General features: G+C 55.1%; 1 protein-coding gene across 2 annotated transcripts in view; it reads right to left on the bottom strand.

The window, feature by feature from the left end:
• Positions 1-1,625: 1,625 nt before the first annotated feature.
• Positions 1,626-17,589, bottom strand: part of SCN5A (sodium voltage-gated channel alpha subunit 5) — a 96,008-nt gene continuing 80,044 nt past the window's right edge. For both annotated transcript variants that reach the window (XM_072793309.1, XM_072793310.1), the window contains 7 exons: positions 16,403-16,525; positions 14,317-14,598; positions 11,663-11,716; positions 10,911-11,052; positions 10,189-10,289; positions 8,819-9,089; positions 1,626-5,160 (listed from right to left, as the gene is read on the bottom strand). In XM_072793309.1, coding sequence (XP_072649410.1) covers positions 3,923-5,160; positions 8,819-9,089; positions 10,189-10,289; positions 10,911-11,052; positions 11,663-11,716; positions 14,317-14,598; positions 16,403-16,525 — 2,211 coding nt within the window. In that variant the 3' untranslated portion in view covers positions 1,626-3,922. The remainder of the gene's footprint in view (positions 5,161-8,818; positions 9,090-10,188; positions 10,290-10,910; positions 11,053-11,662; positions 11,717-14,316; positions 14,599-16,402; positions 16,526-17,589) is intronic.

The raw sequence follows: 17,589 nt of genomic DNA, 5'->3' as shown, positions 1-17,589 counted from the left end.
GCTGCTCTGGAGGTGGCTGTGAAGCAGGCTGTGGCTGGGCATGGCTGCACCCCAGAGTGTTGTGTATGTGTGTGCGTGGATGGGGGTGCTCTGATGCTTCTCCTAGGCCTGAGGTGGTGGGCGGGAGAGAGAGGCCTGTGTGTGCCACTGCAGCAGGGCCACCTGAGGGGTCGAGAAGCTTCGAGCAAGAGGCTGTTGCAGACTCACAGGGGCCCCTGGCCCACAGGATGGGCCACAGCATTGGCCCCATATTCATCCAGGCTCAGGGCGAGACTGTCTCCAAGGAAGAAAATGGAATAAAATGGGCTTTGCAGGTGTTTGCAATGAGGCGTGGTTGGTGCTATGACAGGGGAAGTACCTAGAGTGGGGACACGTGATGGAGATGGGGGTGGGTGGTCAGGGGAGGCTCCCAGAGGAGGTGATGTCAAGATGAGTCCTGAGGACTGAATGGAGAGGAGGCCAGTGTGCTGGGTGCAAGGAGTGCAGCTGGCAGGACCTCCACGAGGAAGAGCCCGGGTCCCTGAGGGTTGGAGAGAGAGAGAGACAGGCAGTCACAGAGGTTGGCGGGGCTGGAGGCCGGGGCACTGGTGGCCTGGACCCTGAGGCAACAGGAAACCAGGGAAGGGTGTATCCAGGAGGCAGTGATCTTGGACGAAAATACTCTGGTAGCTGAGCAGTTGGGAAGGGAAGGGAAGTCCCTGAGGGGCTGCCCTGGTCTCAACCCAGGCAGCAGCGAGTGAAGGACATGCGGGCAAGGCAGTGCCAGCAGGGCCCGGGCTGGCCCGTGGGCGAGGAGGATCCTGCAGCTGCAGATGGCATGTGTGGGGCTCGGGCTGAGACCGACGAGCCCAGGGTTGGCTGGCTGGGCTTGAAAGCTGCGCAGGTGTCCCAGGAGGCAGCCGGATGTGCCGGCCTGGAGCTCAGTGGGGGGAACTGGGCTCCAGATAAAGACTGGACTCTAAGTGTGGCGGCAGGGAGGGGGCGGGGGGGGTTTCCTGCCCTCTTCCGGGGAGCGGGCCGGGGCTCCACGTGCTCGGGCATTCGGTGAGATCCCGGAGGACGTGCCCCCTAAGGAGGCACTCGCAGGGGTGGAGGAGGGTGTGGAGGGGGTGGCACCACAGAAGCCCCAAGGAGACAGGTTGCCCAGAGGGGGCTGCCGTCTGCCGAGTTAGCTGCCGAGGAGGAGCTCTGCAAGGTGGCACAGAGAGCTGGCCACAAAGATGCCTCTGCTGGCTGCGGAGCACTTCTGCGGGGTGGCGGGGCGGCAGTGAGGAGCCGGGGTGGGTGAGAGCGAGGAAGCCAGGGTCAGGTGCCACGGGGCCGGGCCTAGCTTGACCATCTGGCTGTTCTCCACAGCCTCCCTCGCCCCAACCTTTCCCATTGTGGGAGCCCCAAAGCACAACCCCTCACAGTGCCCCAGACTGGGGGTCCTGGGAGGTAGGACCCGGGTGCCCCCACTTTCCCTGGACCAGCCACACTCTCCGCTGTTCTCCTGGGAAAATGACGGGAAGTCCTGCATGGTTCTTGGGGTCTCATCTTGCCCCCCTGCACCACGGCCATCGCCTGGGCTTGTTGGGCCGCTGCCACTGCCCTGGTCAAATCATAAGAACAGAGTCCAGGCCAGGTCATGTAAGCCATTTATTGGTTTGTTTTAAAAATATGTATCTTATTTATACACGGAGTTTGGTGAGAAGTGCTCGATTAGCTCAGACAACAGCTGGCACCTGATGCTCCCTCCTTTCCTACCCCTTCCTCCCCTCCTGCTGGCCATCGTGCGGTTCTGGAAAAAAAAAATGAGAGCCACGCGAAAAGCTAAGGAGTTGGGCCTAGCTCACCCTGCCTCAGCCTCAGCCCCAGGCACCTGTCTCAGGGCTCCTGGGTCACACACACACACACACACACACACACACACACACACACAGCTCCCTTCAGGCCAGCGGGCAGCCAGCCGGCTTGCCTCCCAAACCACATTCCTGGCTGCGGTGGGTGCTAGTGCCAGGGAGGGGCACACGCCGCTCCAAGCCTCGAGAGCAAAGCACAGACAGCTACAAAAATAAGATTTCCACTCAGAGAAGTGTGTCTGGGATGGTCAGAGCCATGTCCCACGCTGGACTCAAGGGCAGCACGGGAGAAGAGATCACCGGGACGGCTGGGGCGGGGGCTAGGGTTGCCACCAAGGGAACTCGGAGTGACAAAAAGAAACGTAATACTTGACTCGCCGGCAATGCCCCCTCAGCACCGCCACGAGCTCGCAAACGTCCAGCCCTCCGACAGCTCGGCGAGGTAGGTGAGGAGCAGCCAGTTTCCAGCTCCCGGGGGGCTGCCGGGAGGCGGTGGCAGAGGTGGCGGCAGCGGCGGCTCCGCGGGAGAGCTGGGATGGGCCGAGCCCCTGCCTGCTCAGGCTCCGCCCCCCAACACTGTCACTCCCGGGGGTGACAGTTCTCTGCGTTGAAAGATTTGCATATGCTAAATAGGATTGTCAGCAGCTCAAGAGGCCCTGGGGGTAATTGGACTAGAAAAAGTATTTTTCCCTGAAAAGGCCTTCTCATAAGACCTGTGGACCGCCTAGACCCTGCCCCAGGTTGACCCGCGGGTGTGTGCCACCAGGACCCCGGCTGAGCCAGAGGGGCTGGTCTGGGGCCACATGGCTCCCCTTCCCAAGGGAGCCCATCCCCCTCGCAGGGCAGGGAACTGACCATCCCAAGGCTCCTTCCTGGTGCCAGGCTCACACTGCCCTCCCCACTCCATCTGGAGAGCTGCTGGGCACCACACAGGAGTCCCCCACCCCCACCCCCCAGTCGCACACAGGGCGAGAGGCAGAAAGGTCTGGAAAGAGAGCCCTGGCCACGACAACAGATTCCCTTCCTCAGATGGGCTGGGGCCCCACGGCTGAGGGCTGGTCAGCTTCCTAGCCCTTGTGGCACGGGGCTCAGACTGCTCTTCCTGGCCCGTGGGGCAGGGCCTGCCGGCTTGGGGAGCAAGGACAAGCTGGGGGCTGGCCACACGTGGGGCCGGTTCCCTCATGCCCTTCACTTTAATATTAATACTCGTGCAGAAGGCTGGCCTCTCCCAGGAGGAAAAGGCAACATCATAGCCAGGACCAGCCCTGGGACCCAGGCCGCTCTTTTCTGGAAGGTTTGTGTTTTCCTAGAAAAGACCCCAGGATGGCCTGCATAAAAACACAAGGGGGCGTATAGGACCCTGGGGACAGTGGGAGGCCAGCGTGAGCCCCCACTGGCGAGACCCCTCTGCCTGGCACCTGCCTGAGGGGAGCCTGGGCCACAGGGAGCCCGAGTGTGGCCCCCGTGTGTGGACTGTGCGTACACGCATGTGCGAGAAAAGAGGTTCAGCTCTCCTGGCACCGTGGCCTGAGCAGCAGGGGATCCCCTTCTGGTCCCAGGGCATCGAAGGCCTGGGGAGGTCATACTGGGTGTCACTTTTGCTTTGAGAACAGAGTTCCAACAGCTCCACAGACACTCGTGTTTGGAGTTAAGAAAAGGCAGTGTGAACTACTGCCATCGTCCATGGAAAAAACAGTTCTTTGCTCAAGTAAAAAAATATCAAATATAATAAATTTATGAAAGCCCATTCACAACATCTACAGTCTCAGTTTTGTAGTTCTCCTCGGCAGCTGGGGTGGTGTGGCTTTTCAAGGCCCCCGGGTGTGGCCTGAGCAGCCCCGCCACTGGTGTGTGTAGGGCCTCCGGTGACAGGCCACCCAGAACGGTCAGCCCGGCCACCTGCTTGTGGCCATCCACGGGGGTGCCGCAGGACTCAGCCTCATTGACCCGCGGGGCCCAGGCCCAGCTCTCACGCCCGGAGCCCAAGGAAGGCCCAGCAGATGCCGGCTTGTGGCTGCGGTCACATTTGCTCCGATGCGACAGGCCGCCTCCCGGTGCCTCCTGGCCAGCCGGGCTGAGGCTCACACGATAGACTCGCGGTCCCTGTCTGGGGACGGGGGCAGGTCGGCGAGGTCCTCGCTGCGGCTGTAGTCGGACGCCCGCACCTGCGGGTTATCGCTGGTGGCCCTGGTGACGCTGTCGTAGGAGGGGGGGGAGGACGTGGAGGAAATGGAGGAGCTGGAGGGCGGGCCAAGGCGCCGGGAGAAGTTCTCGGCCATCGTGTAGGCGATGAGGCCCTCCCGCTCCGGGGCCCGCTCTCCGGACCGCGCGCCGCCGGCCTGCTGGCGGTACAGGAAGGACGCGTGCTTCACGGAGCGCTGCAGCAGGTGCCTCCGGAAGGCGCGCTGGATGACGGTGGCCGACACCTCCTCGTGCTTGCGCCGCAGCGTGGTGGTGATGGGCTCGTACGAGATCTTGGACGGGTTGGCCGCCATGAACTTCTCCTCCATCTGGATCTTCAGGGCGTCCATCTCCCCAGACTCGCCCAGCACCCTCTTGGTGAAGGCAAAGAGGATGTCCATGCAGTGGATCCGGTCCCCGCTCACCATGGGCAGGTCCATATTGATGAGGCTTATCTGGTTGGGTTTGGCGATGCGCAGCGGCTCGGACAGGGCGTCGGCGAAGTCGGACAGGGCCGAGTACTCGATGAACTGGGTGGCCTCCGGGTCGAACTTCTCCCAGATCTCATAGAACATGTCGAAGTCGTCCTCGCTCAGGGGCTCGGTGCTCTCCTCTGTGGCCACGCTGAAGTTCTCGAGGATGATGGCGATGTACATGTTGACCACGATGAGGAAGGAGATGATGATGTACGTGGTGAAGAAGAGGATGCCCACAGCCGGGCTCCCACAGTTCCCCCGGGAGCCATTGCTGTTGGGTAGATTGGGGTCACAGTAAGGGGGCCCCGTGTTGAGGATGGGGCTGAGGAGGCCATCCCAGCCAGCCGACGTGGTGATCTGGAAGAGGCACAGCATGCTGTTGGCGAAGGTCTGGAAGTTGAACATGTCATCGATGCCGGCCTCCCACTTGACATAAGCGAAGTTAGCCATGCCGAAGATGGAGTAGATGAACATGACGAGGAAGAGCAGCAGGCCGATGTTGAAGAGGGCAGGCAGGGACATCATGAGGGCAAAGAGCAGTGTGCGGATCCCCTTGGCACCTCGAATCAGCCTGAGGATGCGGCCGATTCGGGCCAGGCGGATGACTCGGAAGAGCGTTGGGGAGAAGAAGTACTTCTGGATGATGTCTGAGAGCACGGTACCTGTGGGAGACAACAGAGGCCGCGCCACCAGTGGGTCTCTGTCCTCCCTCTAGCCCTGCCCCACTGTACGGATCTCTGTGTGGCAAGGAGCTAAGGAGAGGAGGCCCTTTCAGGAGGACTGGGTTGACCGGGGCGTGCAAGGACCCTGTCTGGGTCTCCGTTTCTCATCTGTGACCCAGAGAATGAGGACCCACAGTACCCACACCGTACCCACACCTTGTACAAAGTGCTTCCCAGACCTCTCTTCCCTTGGTCTTCTGAGAACACCTGTCCGGTAGAGCTGTACTGGGCCCATCTGCTAGATCCTGGGTTCTGAAACCCGAGAGGATTTGCTCAGCATCTGGGTGGCCTTGCTTGGACCAGAGCTCAGGCTCAGGCTTTTCAGCAACTCATTACTCAAAAGTGGGGTCTGAGGATCAGCAGCCCTGGGATTCTCCTGGGAGCTTCTCAGAAATGTGGATGCTCCGTTCCACCCCCTGTCCCACTGTGTTTTAATAAGCCCAGATAATTCATGTGCTCATGGAAGGGCACATGACCCTTGGAAAGGCACTGGCCCACAAGCCTGTGTTCTCTGCCACACCTGCAACACCTCAGCCTCTCTGAGATTGTTCCTGCCACCCTCCCAACCCTGCTAGCTTCCAGAGCTTCCTGCTGCTTGGTCTCTATTGACAACTCCGGGTTTGGAGTTTTGAGAGGCAGGCATACAAGTTACATGAGAAAGAATGACATGAACTCGCTTTGTATTGGCCTGAGTGACCTTTCCAGACTCCTCATGTAATCATGTCACCAGCTGACACGCGTCATGTTCACTGTCAATAAGGCACTGGGCTGAGCATTTTATATCTATCCATTTAGCCCTTCCGGTCACCCGAGGAGGTAAGCTGATACCATCATCCTCATTTTCCAGAAGAGGAAATTGAGAGGTGAGGTAACTTACCCAAGTTGTCACCTAGTCAGTGGAACACTGAGATTCAACTCAGACACTCTGGCTCCAGGTTGACCTGTTAACCATGTCCCTCCAGCACAGCCAGGCACCAGTACCAGGAGGTGTCCCTGAGGCACATGCCACGTCTCCTCCCATAGCTCACCCACACTGTCCTTCATCGGCCCCCTCGAGGCTGCTGACATCCTGCATTCTCTAAAGCTTCTCTCCAGTCCTGCCTGGCATGCTCACCTTCACCCCTGCCTGGGAACTCCCAGAGTACTTCCTGACCCTCCATCTAGCTTCTAACCATCTGTCACTACAGCTACGATGGCCCCTGACTCAGCCCCTGTGTCTCCCTCTGAGGTCACTGAAGGCACAAGCTGTATGTGTATGGCAGAAAGGGGAAAGTCAGCCACCACACAGCAGAGTTCCACAGAGCAAGGGTCAAGCATTTGGGCTCTGAGCACAAGCAACAGAAAAAAGAAATATTGATAAATTGGGACTTCATCAAAACAAAAAGCTTTGTGCTTCAAGAGACAACAACCAAGAAAGTGACAAGACAACTCACAGCAAGGGAGAAAATGTTTGCGAATTGTGTGGTAAGAGACTGGTGTCCAGAATATATAAAGAACTCTCGGGATCCCTGGGTGGCGCAGCGGTTTGGTGCCTGCCTTTGGCCCAGGGCGCGATCCTGGAGACCCGGGATCGAATCCCACATCGGGCTCCCGGTGCATGGAGCCTGCTTCTCCCTCTGCCTGTGTCTCTGCCTCTCTCTCTCTCTCTCTCTCTGTGACTATCATAAATAAATAAAAATTAAAAAAAAAAAATTAAAAAAAAAAAAAAAAAAAAAAAAGAACTCTCACACATCAACAACAAGAACATAAATAAGCCAACTAAAAAATAAGCAAAGGATCTGAATAGACATTTCTCCAAGACATTTCTCCCATCATAGACCAAGACATACCATAGAAAATGACCACTAAGCACATGGAAAGATGCTCAGTGTCATTAGTCATTAGGGAAATGTAAACCAAAACCTCAACAAAATGATCACTTCATATCTGCCAGGGTGCCTATGATAAAAAATCACAGACAGTAACAAGTATTGGTGGGGATGTGCAGTCACTGGAACCCTTATACGTTGATGACGGGAATGTAAAAAGGTGCACCTACAGTGGAAAAACAGTTTGGCAGCCCCTCAAAATTTTAGATTTAATGGTTTTCAGGGCCTGGGGAGAGGGAAATAGTCTACAATCAGATGTAGTGGTGAAGGTTGCACAACTCTGTTGAATATACTAGCAACTACTAAATTGTAAACTTTAAAGGGTACATCTTACAGTATGTGAATTGTATCCCAATAAAATTGTTACTTAAAAAGGGAGTGGTGTCTGAATGACTCCGTTCGTTAAGCATCTGACTCTTGATTTCGGCTCAGGTTATGATCTCTGGGCTGGGTGTGGAGTCTGCTCCCTTTCCCTCTGCCCCTCCCACCTCCCTGCTCTTGCGCTTGCTCACTCTATAAGTAAATAACAAAAACAAAAGAGGGTTTGGGTCCTGAGGTCAAACACATGTAGATGTATTCTATGGCTTGAATGTTTGAATCCCAAATTCATATGTTGAAATCCCAATTTCCAAAGATGATGGTGTTAGCAGGTGAGACCTTTGGGAGGTACTTAGGTCATGAGAGTGGAGCCCTCATGAGTGGGATCAGTGCCTTATAAAAGAGGCCCTAGAAAGCTCCCTTGCCACTTCTACTTTGTGAGGACACAGCAAAGAAGGTGCTGGTTATGAACCAGGGAAAAGATCCCCGCCAGAAAACATGACCATGCTGGTGCCTTAATCTTGGCCTTTCAGCATCCAGAAGTATGAGAAATTAATTTCTGGTGTTTATGAACTACCCAGTCTGGTGTTTGGTTATAGCAGCCCAAACAGATGGAATGTGAATCCTATCTCTTCTGTTCCTAGTTTTATGATCTCCTTGCCTCTATGCTGACTTTATTTTTTTAAAAATATTTTATTTATTTATTCATGAAAGGCACACACACACACACGCAGAGAGAGAGAGAGAGAGAGAGAGAGGCAGAGAGAGAGAGAGGCAGAGACATATGCAGAGGGAGAAGTAGGCTCCATGCAGGGAGCCCGACATGGGACTTGATCCCGGGACTTGGGGATCGTGCGCCCTGAGCCAAAGCCAGACACTGAACCGCTGAGCCATCCAGGCGTCCCTCAATGCTGAATTTGTAAGGTCAGATGCATGAGGTGGGTGATGTCTGAAGGAGTCTGGCACACATATTGGTGGCTTTACTCTAGAATTTTCCATCTCCAGGGATAATTTCTACCCAAGAAGGCCACCTGCTCCCATCTCTGGAGAGTCACCACACCCTAGAAAGCCACTTCTTCCTTTAGCCTTGGGAGGGCAGGGAAACCTGCTCATCTCTCACTCCCTTTACAGACTCATTCTTGAAGCTCTCACAGAGAACAGAAAACTGTGTTCTAGGGTCCCATGGAAAGTGGGGCCAAGAGTGGGCGCTGGCTCCTCCGCGAGGATGGCCTCCTTGGCCTGAGTGGGCCTCCTAGACAAATTCTCTATTGAGGGGTGTGTGTGTGTGTGTGTGTATCTGCATTTGTGACAGGGGAAAGGTGTGGATTGCAGAGAAAGGAACAAAGGAGCCTAGTACACTTGGCATTAAGTCCAGACCCCAGACGAGAGGAGGGGCCAGCTTGTATACCCACCCACGATGGAGAGGATGACAACCACAAAGTCGAAGATGTTCCAGCTGTTGGTGAAGTAATAGTGGCGCAGGGCAGCCATCTTGATGATACACTCGCCTGTGAATATGGCTACAAAGAGCAGGTTGATCTTGGCCAAGATGTTGACCTTCTCGGGACTCTGGTCATCTGTCTCTACCATCATGGTCACCATGTTCAAGCAGATGAGAAACATGATGGTGACGTCGAAGGCCTGCTTAGTCACAATGTCGAATAGGAAACCCTGGTACTTGTTCTGAAAGGAGAGGCAAAGGATGGGCTCAGCAGGGACCTGAAACAGGCCAGCAGGTCCCCCTGTGGCTGTCCCTCGACCCAGACCATCCACCCTCCTATTCTCCCCAGGGTGAGAGAAGTCAGGAGGCTGAAACAGCCTGGCACTCCTGCTTCTGGGCCTGGCCCTCAGGCTCCCTCTTCCCTGAAGTCTTCTCTGAATCTTCAGGAAGGAATTTCTCCTACCCTGAGCTTCCCTAGCACATCACTGTTCACTGGGCTTCTCCTTGTTCCCGCTGTCTGATGGCTCAAGCTTAAATTTAAAGTTCAGTCCTAGTAATTGGATCAGCCCTTAGGTTAACAGATGTCCTCTACCCTTTTTGGAATTGATTTGGTTTATTCTATCAACTATATTTGTGTCTTTAATTGTTTGCCACCTCAGATTATTTGGGGAAAGAGAGAAGATTATAAATAATTGTACACACACACACACACACACATACACACACACCCCTAATCTAGAACAAAGCATGGTGAAAGGGTAGGAACTAGATAATAATTGATGAACTGGGTTAAAACCTGGGACTGTGAAAGTAACCAAATCACTTTAGCTAGTGATTCGGGTTATGCCATGTAATTACTTTGAGTACTGCCTGCCTGCCCCCTTGCTGCTGGGCCCTTTATTGGAGAATGTCTGGGTCAGGCAAGGGAGTCGGCCTCAAGGGGGACTGAGTGTCTTCCTGGGGCCACCTGCCAGGGGACTCCAGGCTGTGTCTGTCCCACCCAGAGGTGGCTAGGAAGAGGCTGCAAATGGGGGTGGGCCTGCAGAGGCCACCCTGCTCACTCTGGCAGGGGAGGAGGGCGCAGAGGAGAGGGACCCCTGTGGGAAGGAGTGCCCCTGGCTGGAATGGCCCACCCATGCCTTCCTCACTTTTTCCAGGAGTTTGAGGCCCGTGCATGTGGTCAGGTGCCTGACAGTGCCCCTCCTTCCCTGCACTGACCAAGGGCCCTGGGCTAGCCTGAAAGGCTGTTTAGAGGTCTTGATGGCTGGTCCTGGGGGGTGGGGGCTACCCAGCACCCCAAGCACACCCTCCCCAGTCTTGCTGGATTGGGAGCTGGCTCACCAGAGGCCGAGGGATGGGCTTCTGGGGCTTCTTGGAGCCCAGCTTTTTCATGGCGTTGTAATACTTCTTCTGCTCTTCTGTCATGAAGATGTCCTGGCCCCCTAAGTGCAGAGAGACAGGTACAGGCCTCATTTTGGGGTCCTTAGGGGTTCTAGCATGGGGGGCATAGGGATCTTGCCTCCTTGATGAGGTGCCTCGGTTGGCCTTCTCACTTTCTCTCCCTATCGTGCACCAGAGAGTCCTCTGCAAATCTGCTTTCACAAAGTCCCTGTCTCCCTTCACTTTGAGGCCTCTCTCGATTTGTCAGGTGCAAATCCAGTCCCCATCCCCCACCCGCTCCCCTGCCCAGCCTGGCCACCCTGGAGGTGCTCTCTGCCTAGTTGGTTTGCCTGCCACGCAATCATGGCCCATCCGTTGGAGCTCTGGAGAGACCCTGGGCTGCTGTCTCCATCGTGGACCAGGTGACTTAGTCCCAACCATCAGCCCAGCTCCTCTCAGGAGCCTCAGCTGTCAGGCAGCCACAGGCCCCCACTTCCACTCCTACAGACTGGGCGTGTCACCTCATGAACATGCCCCTCTCCTGCCCACTCCAGTATCTGTGGGGAGTGGGGGGGAGGCCCATCCCCCGCAGGAGGGCACAATGGGGCCAGGGGCCAGAATGGCTCCTCAGCCCCCTGGTGGCCCACCCCACCCTGCTGACCCAGGGGGAGCAGGCGCTCTACGTATCTTTTTCTTCTGTTGGTTGAAGTTGTCGATGATGACACCGATGAAAAGGTTCAGGGTGAAGAAAGACCCGAAGATGATGAAAATGACGAAGTAGATGTACATGTAGAGGTTATATTCCCACTGGGGCTGCTCTTCAAACTGAGCGGGAGAAATCAGACATGGGGGTCAGGCAGGCAGGAAGGGGAAGGGGCTGGCTGGGCGAGAGGGTGTGTCCAGAGGGAGGTGACCAGTCGGGGCTGCGTGTCTGTGTGTGCGTGCATGTGCAGAGCAGGGCCGGCCAGGGTGGGGATGGGGTTCAGGAGAGTGATGGCTCAGGGTTGATGTGGCACTGCCTGGCTTCTGCCCAACAGAAAGTGTGAGTGTAGCAGGTCCGTGTCCCTGTCGTTCCCCCGCCCCTTCGCCTTCACTGAATGGTCACTGTGATTGGGCAGGGCACAAGGATGAAAAGGAAACTTGATCTGCATCTCTATTGCTTCTATTCTGTCTCTTCTGGGGTAAGACTGAGATTTAAGTAAATGGCAGTGAATTTAATTTGAAAGATATTTGAGAATTTGGGGCTCCTGGGGAGACCATGCAACTTTGCCCCAGGGCCAGGCCTGGGCATTCCAGAGAGGCTCAACTGCAGGTTGGCACAAGAGATCTGGCCCTTATGGGGTGGGCTTCTGAGGGTGCACACAGATTCCCTAGTGCCAAGTGTCCTAAACCTCATGTGCCTGATGTGGTGGGAGAGGCCAGTATGGTTACCTACCCCCCTGGAGTCCACAGCTGCGTACATAATGTCCATCCAGCCTTTAAATGTTGCCTGGAAGGAAAAGATAAGAGTAAGAATCATTTGACTTGCACTTATTGAGTTATCTGGGGTCCTATCCAGACAAGTGAGGCCAGGAAATAGCCTCCTCTGAGAAGCAAGCATCCCGCCCCGCCCCTTTGGCCGTGTTCACATGACTGGGCAGTTCAGGAAGGGCCTTCCGGTTCAGGACTGGGGGTGGAGGGGAAGCCCCCCGCACAAGGGGGTCATGGAGGGGGTAAGAAGCTTCTCGATGTTAGCCAGGACACTGAGGAGAACCGAAGGAGGTCTGCCTTTCAGATCCACCTTCATTCCAGATTCTGAAACGATGCAGTCCTACAGTGGGTGTCAGGGTCAGAGAGGGGGACCCCAATGCTAACCTGGACCCCTGTCAAGCAGCTTGGAGTCGTGGCTTCTGTTCCACGACTTTTCAGGATGGCCCTGAAGCATCCCAACCTCCCCTCGTACTTAAGGGGTCCTTTAGTCAGTGATGTGTCAGTAAGGGGCTAACAAATGGTTTTCCAGAAGAAAACAAAGCCCTGATTGTCATGTTTGCCAATTTCTCTGGGTAAACACTCCCACCACGGCCAATTTCAAGTCACTGACTGGCCGTTACTGAACACAGACTTGGGAAGAGATGCAGAGGAGCATAGCATTATAGCATTTCCACGGTATGGATACAGCACATGTAAATAACCTTAAAAGCATAGATGATAATATGTGCTAATGGTGAATTTTGATTTTTAAAATAACTTATTTTTTAAAGTAATCTCTATACCCAACATAGGGCTTGAGCCCACAATCCCAAAATCAACAGTAGCATGCTCCACTGACTGAGCCAGACAGGTACCCCCTGATTTTGTTTCAATATCACTTAGTGAATTATAAGTTTATAAAATCTGATCTTTAATCATGGCTTGCAAAATATCTGAAAATGCAACAATCTGCTCTTGTGAGCCTACACAAGCCTGCTCCAGTTGGCCACTCCAAGGCAGTAAAGGAAGAGGCTGAATGACCCAGGGCTCTGGTGCTGGCTACACTGTCTGGGCTGCTACGAAGATTCAGGAAGAGCCTGAGAGACATGCTTGGGTGGTGAGGCTGACTTCCAGTGAGTCTCACTTGTGTCCTCGGCAACATCCGATCTTCCCCCAAGCCTCCTTTCAGGGTACAACGGTCCACACAACTTTCATGTCTGAGAGTTCTTATGGCACTGGGAGGCAGATGGGGGAACTGAGGCTGCTCCAGAGAAGGCGAACTACTTCAGCTCCCTGTGCCAGGAAGCCCTGCCCTATGAAGAGAGGGCTGGAGATGCTCTGGAAACGGCTGGAGAGCACCGATGGTGCTAAGATGCTTGTGACTGCCTTTCTGGCCACTGTGTTCTATCTGCAATGACTGTCAGCTCCCAGTCTACAAAAGGGCCTTTCCTTCCAGGTTCTGACATCTAATTTATTTATTTATTTATTTATTTATTTATTTATTTATTTATTTATTTATGAGAGAGAGAGAGAGGGAGAGCGAGGGAGAGAGAGAGAGAGAGAGAGGGAGAGAGACTGTGCTCACGTGGGTGCATGTGGGGGTGGGGTGGGAGGGGCAGGGAGAGAGGGTGGAGAATCTCAAGAAGACTCCCTGTAGAGCCTGATGTGGGGCTCACACAGGGCTCAATCTCATGACCCTGAGATCATGACCTGAGTTGAAATTGAGAGTTGGACGCTTCACTGACTCAGCCGCCCAAGTGCCCCTCAAGTTTTGGCATCTAGAGGGAGGCCCCAGGGACAGAGGGTCTCTGGGTTTGGCTCTAATCTTCTCTAGGAGGCATTTCAGGGGAGTCTTTGAAGAAAGCTACCTCTGGGATTTAAGGGAGGGCTGGAGGTGCGAGTAGATGTGCATTAAGTTTTCAGATGGGAGCCCACTGAGTGCTCCTCTACTCTGGGGACTAGAGACAGGTACTTGGGCTTAACACTGGGATAGTAAGGGAAGTAAGCCGTGCTTCTGTGTGTTACAGTCTGTCCGCATGTCTGCTGTCAAGGCTACTTGTAGGCTAATTTTATGCCATGTATCATGCTCACTGAAGCCACCATCCTCACAAATCAATGGAAACTTTGGAAGGATGGGGTAGCGTCATGTGCATTTCGACACCACACATCTTACACACCAGAAACTGCACAGAGGCATTGTCACCTTTTCTTTTCTCTTTTTTTTTTTTTTTTCTTTTATTGTCACCTTTTCTAACAGAAGGCTGGACTCTCCGGGTGGCTAATAGTTTCGTCTCTGTGTGTCTATGGTCTTTGCCTTTTAACCTGTGCCATCACACTGCCAAACTGATAGCATGAGGTTGTCAACCTGACTACTGGCTGTGAGGTTAGTTCTGCCTCAGTGCTGAACCCCCATGCCATGCACCTTGGAGAATGCGGCATCTGTTCTAGAGTGGAAAATCTGGGGACTTCCCAAGGAGCCAAGAAGTCTCTGGACAATCCTTAGCCTCCTTTGGGCAGCGTGACCCTACGGTTAGGACCCAGAGCAGTCCCATGGTCCCCCACCTGCCCATGCCATGGGTGCAGGTGCATGATGCTGGACAGCCTGTGGGAGGGAGGAAGTCCCTCCTCTCCAGGACTTACCACCTGCAGAAGAGCTAGGTACCCGGCGCCCACGTTGTCAAAGTTGACTTTCACCTTGGTCCAGTACAGTTCGCCGGTCACGTTGAAAGACTCACAGTCACTCTTATTGTTCACAACGGTGTAGTTCAAAGGCAGGTCTCCCTCAGTCTGGTTGATGCATCGCCCAAACTTCCCCGCAAACATGTTCACACCCATGATGCTGAAGATGAGCCAGAAGATGAGGCAGACGAGGAGGACATTCATGATGGATGGGATGGCGCCCACCAGGGCATTGACCACAACCTCAAGTGGACAGAGAAGAAGCTCAGTTCCTGAGGATGCCCAGAGCATGGGCCCTTGTCAAGACCCACCTACCCGTGCCTCTTTCCCCACTGATCTCTTTTCCTACAGGCCCCTATGGGAATGGGGGGTAGAAGAGTTCCTGTCCCCAAGGAAGGGCTAGCCCTGGCTGGAAGCCCTGATGGGGAATAAAGGGAGAGATGATGGGGAGCCTGGGGGAGAGAACATACACACCTTTTTGTTTGTTTTGCACACTAATGTCTGACCAAGTCCAGAACTTCTGCTTTTCCCTTCTGGTCCTATCCTGAGTTCACGACCTTCAAACTTAATTTTCAACAGGGTCTCTCTAGTTAAGTATCTGCCAGCAGTCCGATGGGAAAGGGCCTCTGGAGACGCATTCTCTGAGCTAAGTTTCTGGTTTATTTTGGGGTTGCTGCTACTAGGAAGGATGGGTGTTCTCCCTGAAGTCTGCCCAGGGGACCTCCCCGTGGCGTGTCTGGCAGGTGCTCTGGCAGCCCTCCAGTGCTGCGGTGAGAGCCGGGCCGGGAGGGCAGGGGGTGTGGCGTGGAGCTCCCCATGCTCTGCCCTTCCCGAAGCGGCTCTCTGACCCCGTGGAGCCCTGGCATTGTTCTCTTCACGGAGACTCACGGCACCCAGGAGAGGCTTCCTTAGCAAAAGTGTACGGTGTGCTCTACTCCACTGAGGGACCTGGGGCCAAGCCCCCCGGGAGTCACGAAGGTGTTTGCTGCCCAGATTGCAGTGAGGCTGGTGTGGGGCCATGTGGTGATCACGGTGCTGGGAAGGGTAATGCTGGCATGTACAGGTGAGAGGGTGTCCCTGGTCTCCAGCAGGCATGCTGAACAGGCTGGGAAACCCAACTCCCAGGTCTGCCCTTGGCTGGCTCCATGGCCGACAGCCACAGCAGAGGCATTCCTGGCAACTCACATCTCCCCCACGTCCCTGTGGAATCAAATGTCCTTGCTCCTGAGCGATGTTTGACTTAGGTAGGATGATTCACTTGTGAATGCCTTCCCACCAGGAATAAGTGACTTGTTTCTCTTTTGGGGGTGTGGGCAAAGTTTAAAACCATCCACAAAGTGGGGGCCGTGTGACAGTGCCTGCCGGGTCAGCGAGAGTTACACAGATGTGGCTGCTGAAGCCACAGCAGCACTATGCGTGTTTTGTAAAAAAGCACAAAACACAAAACACATGTGCACACAAATGTATCTATGTGTTGGTTTTCTTGCTATTCGTTACGGGTAAGATTTTTCTTGGTGGGGTTTTAAAGTTGCCTCATATGCACATATTCCTTGGTAAAATTCGATGACTTGAAAAATGCACAGGGCTCTGCAGTTAGAAATCAGTGCAAAAGCGTTTGCTAAGCAAATGCCAACAGCTACGTGATGGTGAGTATACAGCTGCTCCGTCTTAGCTTCACCTTCCCTGGCACAGCCCTACTGCCCATCGCAGACCGAGGAAATGGCCTGTGGCTGCCAGGAGGCAGGGCACGCAGGACGCAGAGCACACACACAGATGGCCTCCCACCCCGCGGCACAAGCAGAGGGGCTCCCCGGCCCCCGAGGCCGACAGGCCTAGAGGGAGGGCTCTCACAGCTCTTCACCCCCTGCTGCCCTGGGCTGGGGAGCCCAGATGAACCTCTCCTGGAGATTTTGCACCGAGCTCCTGCCAGGCTGGGGGCCACAGTCCCAGGTCGAGGCTGGGCCACTCGGTCAGCAAGTGGACCTGGGGGTCATCCCAAGGGAGTCACCTCCCATTGCCCTGGCAGGCAGGCAGTCACTCCCCTTACCCTCATGCCCTCAAATCGTGACAGGGCTCGCAGGGGTCGGAGCGCACGCAGTGTCCGCAGGGATTTGATGGGGCCCATCTCGGCAAAGCCCAGGGTGTTGGCTACGAGGCTGATCAGTGAGACCTGTGGGAGGCAAGGCGGGAGTGAGCGCCGTGGGGACAGCTCTAGAGACAGGTGGCAGGGCTCCTGGCCCGCCTAAAGCTGGGCTGGTGTGAGAGAGCCAGCAGGCTTCCCCGCACTGTCCTGTCTTTGTTATTTCCGGCTACATCCTCTGCATGGCCACCATGCACTGGGCTGGCCTTCCTGAGGCCCAAGCGGCTGGGGGTGGGCAGGGACACAAGTGTGTCCTAGCTTTCAGATCTTTGCAGAGAGCCTGCCGTGTGCAGTCACTAACCCAAGGACCTGGGATGCATCATCCCTACTCTGCGGATAGAAAGCCGAGTTCCTAAGCCAGCCACTGGTGTGGAGGAGCAGGCACATAAAGCCTGGGCTTTTGTCCCGACAGGACTTCCTTCCAGCCAAATTCTTGGGCCTGCCCCTTCACTCCCCAGTCTTTTTTGGGGAAGGGCTATCCTGGGTTGACCATGAGCAGGGAGACGATCCTGGGGCTCTTCCCCAAAGCCAGACTTCGCTCATCGGACGCCTTCAGAGAGGGGAACCGCAAGCAAATTCTATGGCCCAGCGGCTGGTCTGGCCAGTCTGCCCACTTAGGTCCCAGCAGTTCACCCCTGTGCTCTGTGCTGTCACGGCTCACGCAGCTGCCCCACTCAGAGCCCTTCCATCTCGGTTGGTGGCAGCTCCATCCTTCCAGCTGCTCAGGCCACAAGCCTTGGCGTCATCCCTGACTCCTCTCCATCTCTCATACCCTACATCCAACCCTCATACCCTACATCCAACCCAGCAGGATTTCCTGTTGGCTCGGCCTTCAAAATACATCAGAAGTCCAAATATTTCTCACCACTTCCACTGTCACCATCCTGGCCAGGCCACTGTGTACTCTCCCCTGGACTGTGGCCACAGCCTCCTGACTCTTCGGCCTGCCTCCATGTGTGCCCCACCCCCCAACCCCTGTGCTCCTCCAGTAGCAGGAGTCACTTCATGTCACTCTTCTGCTCGGGGTGTCACAATGCCTTCCCACTTCATTCTAAATAAAAGCCTGTGGTTTTCAAAGGCTGTGCCCCCTCTGC

Source organism: Canis lupus, chromosome 22, assembly GCF_048164855.1.
Source record: "Canis lupus baileyi chromosome 22, mCanLup2.hap1, whole genome shotgun sequence".
Classification (NCBI taxonomy): Eukaryota; Metazoa; Chordata; class Mammalia; order Carnivora; family Canidae; genus Canis; species Canis lupus.
The sequence above is the reverse complement of the archived record's forward strand: the minus strand, read 5'-3'. Positions and strand labels throughout refer to the sequence as shown.